Genomic DNA, 17,856 nt, shown 5'->3' with positions numbered 1-17,856 from the left:
CTTGTACCATTGCCTGAAGGATGGAAGCTTGTTGGTTGTAAATAGGTGGTCAAAAGGAAGATGGGTTCAGATGGAAGCATTGAGAAGTATAAAGAACATGTAGTTGTAAAAGGTTACTCTCAAGTTGAGGGAGTAGATTATGGTGAGATTTTTCTCCAGTAGCTAAAATGGCATCCATTAGATTTTTGTTTTTTATTGCATCAACTTATGATCTAGAGATCGAGAAAATAGATGTGAAAACTGCTTTCCTTCATGGAGATTTAGAGGAAGACATTTACATGTCACAATTAGAGCACTATGTGGTAAAAGGTAAAAGTCATTTGGTCTGTAAATTGAAGAAATCCTTGTATGTTTAAAATAATGTCCTAGGATGTGGTACCATAAGTTTGATACATATGTGTTGAGTTTGGGATTTGTGTGTTTTAAATCTGATCACTCTATATATTTCAAATATGATGGTGATGGTTTCCTTGTTATTTCCTTGTATGTCGATGACATGTTGATTATTGGCAAAGGAAAACTTTTTTGATTGCAAAGTTAAAATTTTAGCTCTTGATAAAGTTTGAAATGAAAGATCTCAGTGCAACTAGGCACATTCTAGGAATGGAGATTATAAGAGATAAACAGAACAAAAAGCTTTGTCTAGGCCAAAGTAAGTATGTTGGTAATAATCTAAAAAGGTTCAATATGTAGGATTCAAGACCATTGAGTGTTCATGTTACTATGGGAATAAAGCTTTCTAGTTCACAGTGTCCCACATCCCTTTTCGAGATGGAAGAGATGAGTCAAGTACCATATCAGAGTGTTGTTGGAAGTTTTACATATGCTATGGTCTATCCAAGACCAGACATTGCCCAAGTAGTGGGAGTACTTTCCTGTTATATGTCTAATCTAGGAAGAGCACATTGGGATGCAATTCAAAGAGTTCTCAGATACTTGTGGGGTACCTTAGATTACTCGATATGTTTTCATGGAACAAGAAACGAGCATTCCTTAGATATTTGAGACTATGTGAATTCAAACTGGGCTAGTGATATTGATAGTAGAAGATCCACTAGTGCATATGTGTTTACATTATTTGGTGGTGCAATTAGTTGGATGAGCAAGCGACAGGTTGTGGTCGCTTTGGATGAGCAAGCGACAGGTTGTGGTCGCTTTGTCCACTACAAAGGTAGAGTATATGGAAACTACTCATGCCTGTAAGGAAGCCATCTGGCTAAAGAGATTGTGTTCAGATTTAGAGTTCAAACAGGGTGTAGTAACAAATTATAGTGATAGTCAAAGTGCAATCGACCTAGCGAAGAACCTGACTTTTCATACCAAGACCAAGCACATTGACGTACAATATCATTTTGTGAGAGATATGGTCGAGGATGGCAAGGTGAAGCTGGAGAAGGTAGAGACTTTGGTGAATGTTGCTGATGCATTAACTAAGTTTGTAAGCATAGAAAAGTTTAGATGGTGTTCAAAGTCTATGGGCCTCTTAGCCCTTAGCAATTAGGTCCATGATATTTTGGATCCCATGACTCTTGCAAGGTGTTCAACAAGTGGGAGAGTGTTGTGAACATGTGTCTCAACCTTGCAATCTTTTTTCTAAAAAATTCTAGAATTTGTTTGTGGAAGTTTTCCACTTATTTATATCTTGGAAAAGAGTGTATAATTTACCAAAAGTTGCTCTGTCCATAGTAGAATATAGGAGGGCCATTTTTAGAGCATAGTTAGCTTGTTTTATGACTTTTTATGGGGGTCTAAACTAAGAGAAAAAATTATGGAGGAGATTACTATTTTAACCTGGTTGTTTCTCCCATCTTGGAAATGTAAATGTAAAAAATGGGTGATATGTGGCATGGTAGTTTTCCCAATGGTTTTGTAAAACCACAAGTGGTTTTCAAGTTGTAAAATCACTATAAAAGGAGGACTTGGGGAGGTGTTTGTGTAATTGAGTTTAGTTTGCAAGACTGAGTACTAGAAGTCGTCTCTTTAAGTTCGAATTGTGGTGATGTGCTCCTGTAAGAACTTGCATTGCAAGTGTATTCTAATCATCTTAGTTTGATAATACATTGTGTGGATTTTAGAGAGTGGGGTTTTTCTCCTGAAAAGGTTTCCCCATGGTAATCACTGTGTTATGTGTTCATTGTTATTTTGATTATATCATTATGTATTTCTTGAGATCTCTACAATAGTTAGTTGAATTTTCATAATCGTCCTCTCAAAGATTAGTGTAGGAAGCGTTTCCACACACCTTTGCTTCCTTACAACAAGCTACATCCAGTTATTCTTTTCAACAAATTTTGTCTACCCAAAGAACAAGTAATTTGTCAACACCGCAGCCAACAAGATTGTCTGTGAGCTCAAAAATGGGAGCATCAAGTGAGGTTGTTGAGCTCAGAATAGGGAAAATGAAGGCTTCTTACCTCACTATCACTCTCCCCCCATCTCTTAGTGAATGATGTCCTTTATACATTTCAAAGAGCTCTAAAACCCTTAAATTATTTCCATGAAAGTTCTACCCAATTTTGAACTAGCTAACCCAAATAGGGACTCTTGGCACATGTCAATAAGTGTCGTATGGATGATGTCTTCCTCTTGCTGACGATACAAACAATGAATTTTTTTTGTGCCTTCTCTCCATAGTTGATGTTGTTGTTGCTTCATGAATTTTGACCCCACGTGCTATAAATCAAATATGCTTGCCATTCATAAAAGAAATAATGATTGATGTGGGATTTAACCTACTTTATTTTCTTAAGACATAGTGCATTGAGATTTGAGGCAAATAATCGACTTTATAATTGTATTTTAAGAGTAAAGTTAAATATTGTAGATTGTTTAATTAAAAAATAATGAAAATAAAAATTGATGAGATATGTTTATGTGTGCACGCATATAATAAGTTTGAAAAACAAACATTTTGTAAGAAATTGTAGAAGTTAAATTTTTTGATAATTATAAATAATTTCAAATTTTAAAATACATGAGATTCAAAAATATTTCTATAATTTCCAAATAAATAAAATTCAACATGAAATTAAAACTTAAGTATGAAATTATTTTTTTAAATAGAAATATTCCTATAACAAATATCAAATTACTTATCTTACTAGTAGTTTCTTTCTATCAATTTCAAAGATCTACTATATAAAAATAAATAAAATTCCATGAAATTAAAAATCGAGTATGACATTAATTTTTTAAATAGAAATATTTCTATAACAAGTATCAAATTAGTTATTTTTATCAGTTTAAAAGTTCTACAATATAATATTGTTTTTCACTAAGAATTATTTCATATTTCAAGCAATCAATTATTTGTAGTTTCTTATAAATAATTACGAACTTCTATTTTGAAATTCAATAATTTTTTATTACAAACTATAATCATAAAATATTTAAGACTAAAAATTAAACATAGATTATAATTCCTAATAAATACAAATGAACTTAAAATAAAAAATTTAAAAAAAAAAATCTTAAGAATAAGATAGATTTAACATTAATTATTATTGCTTGAGTTGATGCTCCCTCTCATTCTATCAAGTATTAAACTTTTTAAGTCCGTTTGGTTGATGGAATAGGAATAGAAAAATTGGAATACGATTTTTATTTTCTGTTTGTTCGTCACTTGGAATAGGGAATAGGAATACATATTCCCATTTTGCCTCTAAAATGAACTTATACCCATTCCAAAAAATAGCTGTTATTGGAATAGCCATTCCTATTCCCAATATTACATGCCTGTTCTCCATCCCTGTGCCCGTGGCCAAATAGCCCCATTTTGTTTTTCAATCTGTATTTTGTTCCACTATTTGTAAAGAAGCAAATTTTAAATACAAATATGAGAAATGAGCATTACAAGATTATCTTCTTTATGAACACCCAATAACTACAACCTCACTATAACCCCAAATGACAGGGACTCCAGCTGGCAAAGATTTCACCATAACAATAATGTGAACTTATAATGTTGCCTTACAAAGAGTTTGGAAGAGTTGCCTAAAACCTTCAATAACGCTGCCCATCTCTCCGAGTATTATCCATCCATCGTACAGTTCGCCTGAGTCGATATCTACGGATATTTCAAAGCAGCGCCCTGCGTCCTTGATAAGGTTGGAAACTTGCGTCAACACGCCTATCGCTATCCATTCTCCCTCGCTCAGTGGTACCCAACAAATATCTCTTCCTATAGTACACATTGAATGTATATAATTGTTCTTCATACTCCGGACAAGATAACATACGATAGCCGCCTGTGACAATTTTATCTCACGCCATGTTAAACTCCATTTCAGGGAGCAATACTGACCGTGATCATCCCTACCTGGTTTAACGACGACAAGACCAGGAAAAGTGAAGGAGTCCAAAATGAGGTGAACACTAGGAAAGATTTTTCCCCATAATGTCACTTCCAATGGCGAGTACTTCTGCAAAGTAGTTACAAAACTCTTCAGTCAAGCAAAGCAAATCACTTTGTAGAATAACAATTTCATATTTCTAGGAATCTTTATTACCTCCATATGTATGCCTTGAATGCAAGCCTCAAAAGCTGATATGTTGGCTGCTTTCAGATTCAGCTTCCTTAGTTTCTCCGCGCCCCGCAAACTGTGCATGCCAGGTGAGATCCAGTTTGTCCATAATCTCAAATCCTCCAGTGACGTCAAATGCTCTAAACCTTCTATCTTCTTTAATTTATTACATTCCTTGACATGCAGAGTTTGTAAGGAAACTAATCCTTCCAAACTCTGCATCTCATATAACTCTGGACATCTATTTATTGTAAGAGTGACCAAGCTAACTAATCCTCCCAAACTCGGCATCTCATATAGCTGTTTACAGTGTTCAAATCTAAGAGTGACCAAGCTGGACAAGTTTCCAAAAGAAATTGGCAGCGTTTTCAACAATGGCCACCCAACAATTTCGACTCGTTCCAATTTTCTTAATCGACCAATGCTAGATGGCAGTTCCCTTAACCCTAGAGTGCCATATAAATTGAGCTTTACCAGAGAAGCCTGATTTGTGATCTTGTGGGGCAATGTTCCTAGCTTGTAGCACCCACTGACATCAAAAACCTTGAGGTTTGCTATGTTTTCCAGAACATCCGACTCCAAGGTGAGCTCCACACAACCAGATAAATTGAGATATTCGAGGCGTATCAGCTGCTTAAAAGACTCGGGCAACATCTTTAAATTCCTACACCCTCTCAATTCTAAATGTCGCAGATTTAGCAAATCCCCAAAACGGTTTGGTAGACTTAATAGCTTCCAGCATTCTTTTAAGACCAGATGCTCCAGCGACTTAAGTCGACAAAACTCTTCTGGCAAGCCAACTAGTCTTTGTGAAGAAAAGCTCATCGTACAATCCAAGGATAGTCTTTTCAAATGCTTGAGATGTTCTATTGACCTGGGAAGACTTTGGAGCTCGTGGCCATTATGAATTAGCAACTCCCTCAATTGCAGAGGAGGCTGCACAAAACCAATTTTCAATTATATTCAGTTAAACCTCAAAAACATTCGAAAGAATAAGGTCATCATTCTCTCTAATTGAAAAAAGCTCGGGCAAATTTCTTACACGCGCGTCATCCCACAATGCTTCCAAATTCAGAGGATCGACAAACTGTAGAACTCTAATGTTCTCCACAGAGAGCCACGACGGAATATTTCTGTGCTGAAACTCAAACCATCGAAGCCACAAAAGACCTCTTGATAGCTCCCCATATTCCTGGGTAAAATCATTTTGTGCAACAGCGAGAAGTTGCAATCCATCCCTAAGATTCGAGTTTCTCATCATCTCCATGTAATCCTTGAAAGGCGGTGTGAAGTCAAGACGGTTGAATTTTACGAAATATTCATCCCGGGCGGTGGCGGTGGCGGTGGCGGCCATTATTCCCCGAATTGGCATTACTCGCTAAGTGGAAGAAAACAACAGCAAAGTAACTTCATAACAGTTTGGGGAAAAATAACAAAAGAAAGACTTGATGGGCAAACAAGGTTTCCATGCTATATTGATCAATGACAGATAAGGTAAAATATTACCTGAATGTGAACAACACTCTGTCTCTGAAACCAGAATCGTGATGGTGATCTTGTAGTTGCAATGCCCCTTCCCAAATCTCTGAGGTGGTCGTGCATCCTCATACGCCCTTCCTTGTCCACTTCCACAAGACACTTGTTCACAAGCGTTTCCAAACTACAAAGACCACTCCACCCTGACCCATCCCACACATGAATGGCGGATCTTGTTTTCTCGCCAATTAAAAAACAAGCAATGTCCAAGAATACATCCTGCTCATCTGGATCGAGGGCATCGAAGCTTACTTTTAAAATTGCCTTGATATCCTCCGGCAACGCTTTCCGAATCTTATCCAGCTGAGCATACCAGTATTCCATGGACTTCGTACCATAAAGCTGTCCCCCAATGACCTTGAGAGACAAGGGCAATCCGCTACAAGCTCCTAAGAACAGTTCAACTAATTCATCAAAACCTTCTTCTGGGGAAGCCTGCAAGAAGGCGTGCCAACAGAAGAGTTGTTTGGCGTGAAGATGCTGCAGTGGTTGCATTGTGTAGATGGATGTGATGCCGCACTTTGTAAGTACTCTGCCTTCCCGGGTTGTGATAATGACCAGACTACCCAATCTGAGGTTCTCCAATGGGGGCAACAGAGCATCCACTTGATCCTCGTGATCTACATCATCCAAAACTACGAGACAGCAAACACTTTTCAACCGATCTGCTACAATTGCCTTACCTTCCATATAATTGTCAAAGGAACTAACATTTTGTATACGCAGATCTTCCAGCAGTCTCTTCTGTTTGGCATGCAGAGCGTTCTTAGATGCGGCATCTCGCACATCGTGCAAAAAACAGGAGCGATTGAAGAAAGAGCTTTTCCGGTTATAAAGCTCTGTTGCCAGAGTAGTTTTTCCGGAGCCGCCAAACCCTAATATCCCCACAATCTGTACATCTTGCTCACTCTGGCTCTCAACACTCGTTTCAAAATCTTGTACGATCTCATCCATTGCAACTGGGTGTTTGGCTACTTCCAGAGGCACTTTTTTCATTGTTTCCAAAACAGAATTCACTATGCTCTTCAGAAGCTTCCCTTCGTCACTATCCATTTACAAACAAAAGCAAATACGATGAAACAAACTTCTATGGCAGAGTAAAATATATTGTACCATGCAAATGATTCGATGAAAGATGGGAATTAAGGCAGGAAATTGCATAACTTACTCATTATGGCTGTGGAGCATGTAACCAGAGAGATATGAGACCTTCTGCAGGGCGCTTTTCCAGTCATCCAACATGGCTGAGGAGTATCTGCGCTTCTTTTTGTGTTGGGAAAATGCAGGAGCATAACACCCTTTCCCCTTTCCCACCCATCGGAGATCATCGGGTTTGACATGATAGAAGACGGGAAGTATTTTGGTGCCAGATTGAACCATAAATGCAAGTTCGGCCAGACACCAGGGAGATTCTGCGTACCTCTCTGAAAAAATAGCAATGTGAAGTCCGGCAGAGCGCATTGCGTCTTGTATCTCATCTGGTATGGAATCTCCCAAATCAAGCTCGTTTTCATCTAGAAAAGCACGCAAGCCAAGCAGATCTAAGGTGTGGTAGATGGTACTGGCTAATTTGTGCTTAACATCACAACCTCGATGATTAATGAACACATCCCAACGCCCCTTCTTCGTCGATGCTGAAGATGCTTGCCCTCCAATTCCACTGAAAGCATTCTCTGGGTGTTCCCGAGGCATGGAAGTGGAGGGATTTTCCATTAAGGAAAAGAACAAAATCAAACACTAAACTGACACAATATCCCCTGATCTTGACTCAGAATGAAGAGAGGCAAGGAGTGCGAGGAACAAGCGAATGGGCAGGGGAAAGCAATGCATCGTCTAGTGTGAAATGAAATTGATAACTGCAAAGGACAAAGATAAAGTGAAACGTGTCATTGGCATAACGAGTGTCTAAAAGTCATCAGAAACTTTCACCAACGTTCCGCGCAGGGGGGCGGAAATGGACGACATGCCTGCCTTTCACGGTATATGCAGCCACGAATTTGGTATTTTATACACTACCATTTACAAGTTGAATGGAAAAATGACCAAGTGTTGCCTTCGTATGCGTGACGAAATTCGTGCCTGTATAGCCATTGCCGCCTTTCACATGGATGAGAATATTTGGGGAAGTGTAAAACATATTCTAAGTTGGCGACGCCGAAAATTTGCACTTGATTTGACTGTTTTGTGAATTAATTAATTAATTTAAAAGTCATACAACCCCAGTTCTATAACTTTTAAATTAATTAATTAATTCACAAAACAGTCAAGTCAAGTGCATTTTTTCAGCTATTTGGTCAAGGGTTTTTAGGTTTGACATGGATGAATAATGTTCACAAGTTAAAGTATGTTTGAATTTTTTTAGTTCATAACATCGACTTTATAAAATTTAGAAAGTTGAAAAAGAATTTGTGGTTACGATCAAAAGATATAACATAAAATCATATTAGATAGGGGAAACAATCAGTTGTTGTTTATGTACGATAATGTTGTCAAGTATCTTTAGACAAACATGCCAAAACAAATCACGAACACTAATAGTCTTTGTTTTTGTTCATTTTTTTAGTATTGGTCTATTTGTGCAAAAAACACTATTTTTTGGGTGAACAACTACTAGGGTCAGTGTGGTGAATTTTGGGCAAACGTTTTAAAATGATACTTTTAGACAACCTCACACTTTATGAGTTCTACAGAGATCTCCGTAAATGTGGGAAAGCTAGAAGGTAAGATTTAAGCTCTTCCCTTGCCCATGGAAGTTCACCGAAAAAATCAACAAATTTTGACATGCGGATTAGGAACTATAGCTACGAGAAGTTAGCCTAGACGACTACTAGATCGTTTCCCCTACATTGCATCAAATCTCTATTTATAATTGTTACATGTTCTCATTAGTTTTCAATTGGTAGGCAGTATACACAATCTCTAAAGCTAGTCTATTGGGAACTTCTTGATGGGAAACGTCTAAATCTTCAACTAAAACATAAATCTTACCAAGGTGTTATTTTATGATTTAGCCAACTCTCTTCTTGATGATTCTGCTTTGAGAGCCACCATAATACTTATTATATTCAATCGATATACAATGAATAAATATTTATTTATTTAAAATAATAAATATTTCATTACCATAATACACAAGTTTATAGATAATTATTTGTGCTCTCTAAAAAAATTAATATTTAATATAATTAACATTGGATAAAAGCATATAAATAAATCAGTATCCCTTTGGTTGCTATTTTTCTTACCTTCTACACTAAGAAGGATTCCTTACTTGTCATTAGATGAAGATTCTTAGATTACTAAAAAATATAATCTTTAACGTAACATTATTTATAACAAGAGCTTTTGTTGAGTTGCAATCCTTGCCTCTAAGAGTTAGAAAATAGCTAAAATGGATAGAAGTTTTTATTTGGAAAATTAAATTATTGATCTTCTTCAACAAAAAAGGAAAAAGTATCATGAGTATACATTTCACCCAGTAAGATTAGAAATAAATATATTTTATTAAATTATAAAAATCTTAATGTATATTCATATTATATAAATGACATCAATTGAAAAATAAGATTCAACAATTTCATTTCTAAAATACTATAATTATTCTCCGAACATCTAGAATGAGAAAAATATATTTTATTAAATTATAAAAATCTTAATGTATATTCATATTATATAAATGAAATCAATTGAAAAATAAGATTCAACAATTTCATTTCTAAAATGCTATAATTATTCTCCAAACATCTAGAATGAGGAAAAAAATTAGTCTCTTACTTAATGAATGTTGACTTTATTTTATTAATTTTATAATAATTGAAATAACAAAACAAATAAAATTAATATTCCTTTATTGAAAAAGATAACTTCTTGATAAATGAAATTTTAAAAATTATTATCTTTTGTTCTATCCCTTATTGTTGAAAAAGGCATTGCCAATACACTGGCTAAATTAGATTAATAGTTGATAAATATTTCCCTCTAAGTAACACTCACTCATATCAAAGACTTTTATGGTTTTATAATCTTCACAATTTATGCAAGTTACTTTTTGCTTCTATTAGATCTTAAATTTTGTATAATAATGAGTTCAAATGTGAAATTTTTTTTGTGTGATAAATCATTTTCAATAATGTAATAACACATGCTAAATGCTTTGTTATAGAGATTAAAAGTACAAACCACAACATATGTTAGGTAGGTGTAGCAAACTGGAGCTTAAGTATACTCTGACAATGCAATAAATGTGTAGTTATCTACTTACTTTTAAAGTTTTTTTTTTTGTGTTAGAAAATAAAAATAACCCCTAGCAAAATTGTATCCAACCAATTAGAAATAAGAAATTATACTACAGAAATAGATTTTAAAAATAATCCTTATAGAAACCTTAGAATTTGAAAATTATTTGTAATGCAAATTAATTCAATGCATTTACTAAAAACATTAGTTCTTTGACTATGTATAAGAAGGGACTAAAAATAAAAATAAAAAATTCTAAGAGATTAAGAATTATGGGGAAAATAGAAAGGAGGAGAGAGTTAGAGGGAGAGGGCTTTACAAAAAAGCTTCTGTAGACACCTCATTAATCCCTTGCATACTGGCATTAATGGCCTCAAACCTTACCAGGGGTTGAGAGGACTAATCAAATCAAAGTATTTACTCTGGTTATAGTACATACTCACAATGATAACTCTTTGGTGAAATTGAAGAATAACCTACCCAACTCTTGCAGCCACTCAAGTTTCCAAAATCCTTTTACTGCTTGTCATGGAGAATAGAGGGAAGTTGTAGATAAAATAGTTGATGGAGGAGGCAAAAGCTCACTCAAATAAGTGCTTCAAGAAATCCCCCCAATACCAGCCAACGCAAGTTCATCAAAGGAATTTCGTCCCCAATCGCTCAACCCAATGGACACGAAGATGAAGGTAAGGACACTTCTTCACCCTACCTCATTATTAAACCTAACGACTAGATGATAGTAGAATTAGATAAAGAGAAGAGTAGATTAAAGAACATTGATCTTTTTTGCTATAATGTACCCTCTCAATTTTTTGTCAAGCAATTATCTGAATGATTAGTTTCAAAGGATTTCGGGTTACAAATTAGGGCACCATTTTTCTTTTTGTCATATGTTATATAGAGAGGTTTATTTATAGTAACCTTTTGAAACCCTAATTCCCAAAAAGCCATGGTGGACAAATAATTCTAGAAAGTAGATAATGTAGAGTTTAGGGCTCTACTATGGTCTATTGATTCAATTATTGAATAAGTCCTAGCCCTAACCAGCCCAAGGTGGATACAGGTTAGCAATCTTCCTCCCTATGTTTGGAATTTCATTCTGTAACTACTGGAGCCATTTGGAAAGGTTCTTAAAATTGATAGCTCAATCATCATAATCCCTAATGCTGATATTAGAATTCTTATCTCCATCTTCCTCAGTGTTGATGCCCTAGAAAAAAATTTCCTAGATATTGGAACCCCACCTATATAGTGCCCCATTGAATATATTGGAGGGTTTAATGCATGATATCTTTGCACATGGGAAGGTCACAAAAGGAAGGCATGCCCTCATATTACTGGCAAAAAAACCCATAAGATTAAGCCCTTGCCTCCCTCTAAATAACCCCCTACAATCAAGTCTGTTATCACCACTATCTAGAAAGAATTAGATCAAATCTCTCTCGATCCTTAGGAATCTCAATGGTTGAAGGACTCTAAAAAATTTATAGCTTCTTTAGATGCCTTGATAGACCAATTTGTTGATCCCTCAGTGAATCTCGAAATTCTGATAGTTCAAGCTTCAATGGAAGAGCTTGAAACCCTACCATAAGTTCAAACTCTAGACTTTGGGCTAGAACCAAAGCCTTTTACTAGTAGTTCAAACTCTAGCCATTGGGCTAGAACCAAAGCTTATATGTTTCAAGCACTATCACGTAGTTGATTGATGAAGAGGATTTGATCAACAAGATGTAACAAAAGTACCTAGAGGAAAGGTTGAGTTATGATTATGTATTGAAGTGTAAGAATCAGTTAAGATAGTGATAACATAATATATTGATAATCTACTTGTGGTTACAAAATAATTGGTTACACTTAGAAAGTTTAGAAGAAAAAGGTTGGACAAAGTTTATTTGGTAAGCTTGACTAAGTTGATAGAAGGTGTCGAGCTAAGTTAGTGCAAGCCAAGAAAAATGTTAGTTGGAGCGAAATGAAAGAAGTTTCTAGTGGATACCAAGTAAACTAGTGGATGTCGAGCAAGTTAGTAGGTGCTAAGCAAGGTAGTAGATGCCGAGTGATTTTCAACATGTGCCAAGCACTAGGAAAATCTAGTTGATGTCGAGTAACACAATATATGCCAAGCATCAGTAAATTGATAATGCCGAGCTGTTGCATTATGAAAAAGATCAAAGATTTGCCAAATAAAAGTTGACAAATTTGTTTTCTTGGAACTTGTAAATTAGGAGGAAGATAAGATTGATGAGTTGGAGGCACAAAATCTTATGCAAACCATTTTGAAGGAAAATTCAAATGGATTTGAAAAGAAGTTTCTAGAAAAGACAAGATATGGGGTAGATACATTGTATCCTACCTAATCCATCAAAAACCCTAATTTTTGAGATGGATAATGAGTGGGAAAAAGAGTTATAATTCCCTATATGTAGGGATGTCTAGTCATAAAGAAAAGTTGGTTGGAGGTTAGAGAGTTTTTGGATGCAAAAATCAGACAAGGAGAAGAAAGAGGGTTTGCTTCATCAAGTGACCCAAGAGGAGAAGTCTACAATGGCGAACTAAGAAAGAAGGCTTAATAAGGATGAATGCCTGAAGGGTGAACAAGCTATCAGAATTGCAAAGATTGGAAGCCAAGCAGAGTCGAGTACTGAATAGTGATCTGTAATCTGCAAGCAAGGTTGTAAATTATATAAGAGTAAAGCTCTACTGTTACTTTCTAACAGTTGTATCAGATTAGGGTAAATCCTTTGGAGAAAGGTTGACTTAACAGTCATTAGAAAATTCTTTAATAGGATGGCATTCCAATTGAATGACCTAAAATCCTCTAACAAGGCTCATTTTAATAGGGTGATTGAAATCCCTTAATCGGGTCACATTTAACAATGTGTGTTGTAACCTTTAACAGGGCATCACTCTAGAAGAGTGAAAAAGGAGTAGCATGTTACTGGTGGTTTTTTCCAAATTGGGTTTTCACGTTAAATCATTGTGTCAAGTGTATTGATGGATATTTTGTGATTTATGCTTTACACTTATGCATGTTAATTTAATAGTAACATATCAGTTTTGGTTAGAACACAATGAATGCATGCATGGTTAGGAATGGTATATGGATTTACTAAATTGTGAAAAGTTTTATTTTGTACATCTGGACCTTGAATAACTAATTCCACCCCCCTCTTAGTTATTCTAAAAGAATTCGAACAATTGGTATTAGAGTGCAATTGCTTAAGAGGATTAGTTTCAAGGTACTAAAAGCATAAAGATTAGGATGTCAAAAAGAGAGGTACCCAAGCTAAACAAAGATAACTTTTCTGCATGGAAAATTTTAATGAAGCTACATCTTAAAGGACTTTGAGATTATGCACAAACTTGCACTACAGTAGAACATGTTGATCCAATAGGAGCCCTAACTACTAAAGACTTGAAGAAAAAGAAAGAGCACAATCAGGCAATGTTGGAGATTGCCTCTGCCCTAAGCTATGTTGAGTTTGACAATATCAAAGAACTTAAAAGTGCAAATTAGATGTGGGATGCCCTAACCACTATCTATAGAGGAGACAAAAATGTACAAAGAGCCAAGTTAGAGAGACTAAGAGGTAAGTTTGAAGACATGAGAATGGACGAAGGTGAAAAAATTGCTCAATATGTTGCTAGAATAAAAGAAGTTGTTAGTGCAATAAAAGGTGCTACTGGTAAAATAGATGATGATATTATGCTAAGTAAAGTTTGAGAACATTGTTGCCTGTGTGTGCCATTAGAGTGTCTGCAATTCAAGAGTTAAGATGAATGCCAGGGAATGATCTAACCCTTGAAGGTTTGGTAGGAAGACTCACTACTTTTGAGTTATCTAATTTTGACAACTACATACTAGAGAGTATTGAATCAACTTTCAAAGCCAAACTGTTACTAAAGGATTCTAAGGAGGTAAAACCAAAGAAGAAGAAAAGAAAGATAAAGTATGCATCTAGTGAGAGCAATAGACATGAGGAAGACATTGAAAAATTGGAAGCATTGATGGCTAGAAGATTCCACAAAGGAAAAGGTAAATTTAAAGGTAAGCTACCTATCATTTGTTGTAACTACAATGAAGTTGGTCATATTGCAACAAGATGTACATAGAAGAAGAACTTCAAAGAAGGGAACAAACACAAAAAAATAAGAGAAGATGATGGAAGAGACTACAGAGATAAAGGCAAGAAGTCATGCTACATTGCTGATGAAAATAACTCTGATGAAAATGATGATGAAGTGGTATATGTTGCAATGAAGGATGAATCAAATGAGGATGGGGCTACTACACTTATGACTTGTGTGAACAAGACTGACAAATGGATCATTGATAGTGGATGCTCACATCACATGACTAGAGACAAAAGTAAGTTCATTACCTTTACTTGTTATGATGGAAATAGTGTAAGACTTGGTAATGATGCACCATGTTCAATAAAAGGAAAAGGGTTTATTAAGCTTATAGACAAGATCTCATGTGACAATGCTTACTATGTTGAAGTATTAAATTATAACTTGTTAAGTGTGTCACAATTGAATAATTTGGCTTGCAAAGTTGAATTTGAAAACAAATCAGCCAAGATATATGATACAAATAGAAACTTGATTGGAAAAGGTGATCAAACTAGCAATAATATGTTCTATTTGGATATAGAAGATGCTACTTGTCTTATTTCAAAATTTGATGATGTATGGCTTTGGTACAAAATATTATGTCATGTTAACTTTGATAATTTGATTAGTATCAGCAACATGAAAAGAGTTAGAGGTTTGCCTAAGTTGAAGAAACTAAAGAATATAATCTATAAGCAATGTTAGCTAAGCAAGATGACAAAGTCAAAATTTAAGAGTAAATCTTATACCTCTAAGGAAATACTTGAAATTGTTCATACTAACTTGTGTGGACCTATTGAAGTGCAAAGCTACAAAGGAGATAGGTATATAATGCTACTTGTTGATGATTACTCTAGAATGATGACTGTCATGTTTCTAAAATAAAAATTAGATGCTTTTAAAAAATTTAAATGGTACTTGGCAAGAGTTGAGAAAGAAATAGGTAAGAGCTTGAAATGCTTGAGATCAAACAAAGGAGGTGAATTCACTTCACATGAATTTGAGATGTTTTGTAATGATAGAGGAATCAAGAGATAAACATCAGCACCCAGGACCCCTCCACAAAATGGAATTGCTAAAAGAAGAAATAGATATGTAATGGACTATGCCAAAACACTTATGATGGAGAAAAATGTTGCTCTAAAATACTGGAGAGAATTTGTAAGTATTGCTATATACACTTTGAACAGTGTGGAACTAAAGAAAGGTACTCACTCAACACCTTTTGAACTATGGTATGGTCATCCACCTAATGTGAAATATTTTAAGGCATTTGGAAGCAAATTCTATATACTTAAAGATGTTAGGAGTGGAAAGTTTGATGCAAAGAGCAAAGAAGGTATATTCCTTAGTTACTCCACAAGAAGTAAAGCTTATAAGTGTTTAATTACTAACACTAGCAAAATTGTGGAACATGCAAATATGAATTTTGATGAGTTTACAAAAGCACATGAGGCTAAAACTACAAAAGAATTGGAAGACTACAAGACATTTGCATACTATTATGAAGGAATGCCTACTGAAGAAGATGTTACAAATAATGTATCAAACCAATAGCAAGTTTCAACAACTATTGAGTCACATCCTGTGAATGTCGAGTTGCATTCAGATGCCTTGTTGTAGAATGAGGAAAATGTACAATCTAACCTTGAGATTAGCACACATGAAAGAGATACTGAAACACTTGACAAAGATACACATAATGATACTGAAGTTGAGAGATATAATGCAAGCACAAGAACTAAGCCAAGATTATCCAAATATGTCAAAAGATAATATCTTGTAGATCAAATGATTGGAGGCAAAGATGCAAGGCCAATGATAAGAAATAGGTTGAAAGGTGAAGCATGTTTACTAAGCATGAAGGAACCTAAGACAGTGAGAGATGCATTGGAAGATGATGATTGGTACAAGGCTATGGAAGAAGAAATTCAACAAATAGAAAAGAACAAGACTTGGAGTCTAGTTCCTAGACTAGAAGAAAAGAATGTGATTGGCACAAAAATGAGTATTCAAGAACAAGCTAGATGAGAATGGTGAAGTAACAAGAAACAAAGCAAGACTAGTTTGCAAAGGGTATGCACAAGAAGAAGGAATTGACTATGGCAAAACATTTGCCCCTGTTGCAAGAATAAAAGGAGTAAGAATTTTGCTTGCTTATGCTGCTTACAAAGGTTTCAAAGTCTATCAGATGGATGTTAAGTCTGCATTTCTAAATGATATATTAGAAGAAAAGGTCTACATAGAACTGTCAGAAGGATTTGTGAATAAGAACAATAAGAACATGGTATGTGGACTGCACAAAGCCATGTATGGATTGAAATAGGCACCAAGAGCATGGTATGAGAGACTTCATAGTTATCTTGTTAAGATTGGATTTGAAAGGACAAATGATAACAAAAATTTGTACATGAAGATAGATAAAGAAAAAAGTATACTATTATCTTAAATTTTTGTTGATGACATAATATTTGGAGGACAAGATGCTCTATGTAAAGATTTTGCAAATCAGATGAAGCAAGAGTTTGAAATGTCAATGTTTGGTGAGATCAAATTCTTTGTAGGATTACAAGTCTATCAAATGAAGTATGGTGTATATATCACTTAGTCAAAATATATCATGGAGATATTGAAGAAATTTGGACTTGAGGATTCAAAACTAGTAAGTACACCTATGGTAACAACACTCAAGCCATCAAAGAATGATGAATTAGCTAAGGTTAATCAAACATTTGTTAGGAACCTGTGTGTTCCTTCTGTTTATTTTGTTAGAGTAGAGTTGTTGGACGCATATGCTTTGTAAGTCGTCCCGTGAGTTTATTTTATTATCCCACATGCATAGGTAGTATTACTTTTCTAGATCGTACCCAGTATATAAGAATAGGTTGAGGCCCTTGATGGGCACGGACGAATTTATTGTATTGAGCTCGCTCAAAGGAGGTTACCCCCTCGAAGTGGCCTGCGATCAGTAGATTTATTCTGAGTTCTGCTATCACTTTGTATTCTGTTATTTCGAGCATTCTCACGATATTGCTATAAGGAGGTTCCTCTCATCTGGTATCAGAGCACTCTCTTGGGCTCGCTGGGTGGAAATTACATCAAATTTTTTTTTCTGTCGTGGCCTTCAGGTTCCTCTCACTTCTAATATCTCTTGTTATTGCAATAACTCTTTTCAGTTGTTCTGTCTGTGAGTGAATTTTTCTAAGTCGACTGTTTTTTCTGTTTTTTAGTCGTAGCTTCCTTGTTTGCTTTCTGTTTCTGCTCACACTTCCGCAGAACGTCTGCAATATCATTTCGCATACTTCCTTCCTTGGCGACCCAACCCCAAATTTTACATATCAAAGCCCTAAATCCCTCATTTATCTAATTTTAGGGTTTGCCCTATCTTTTTCACCTCTCATCCAATCGCCACCAAACTGAGCCACAAGATTCAATTCCTCATTTTGCT

The 17,856-nt window shown here is 35.3% G+C and overlaps 1 protein-coding gene across 1 annotated transcript; it reads right to left on the bottom strand.

The window, feature by feature from the left end:
- Nucleotides 1–3,578: 3,578 nt before the first annotated feature.
- On the bottom strand, nt 3,579–8,036 carry LOC149529522 (disease resistance protein Roq1-like). Its single transcript, XM_089810140.1, has 5 exons — nt 7,228–8,036; nt 6,030–7,104; nt 5,566–5,901; nt 4,509–5,459; nt 3,579–4,421 (listed from the first exon to the last, which is right to left on the bottom strand). The coding sequence occupies exons 1-5, from the start codon at nt 7,770–7,772 to the stop codon at nt 3,957–3,959; spliced, it is 3,372 nt and encodes a 1,123-aa protein (XP_089666266.1). The 5' UTR covers nt 7,773–8,036; the 3' UTR covers nt 3,579–3,956.
- Between the last annotated feature and the right edge of the window lie 9,820 nt (nt 8,037–17,856).

Source organism: Cupressus sempervirens, chromosome 11 (assembly GCF_028749045.1).
Source record: "Cupressus sempervirens isolate cs-2001-9-10 chromosome 11, ASM2874904v1, whole genome shotgun sequence".
In the NCBI taxonomy this organism is placed as follows: domain Eukaryota; kingdom Viridiplantae; phylum Streptophyta; class Pinopsida; order Cupressales; family Cupressaceae; genus Cupressus; species Cupressus sempervirens.
The sequence above is the reverse complement of the archived record's forward strand: the minus strand, read 5'-3'. Positions and strand labels throughout refer to the sequence as shown.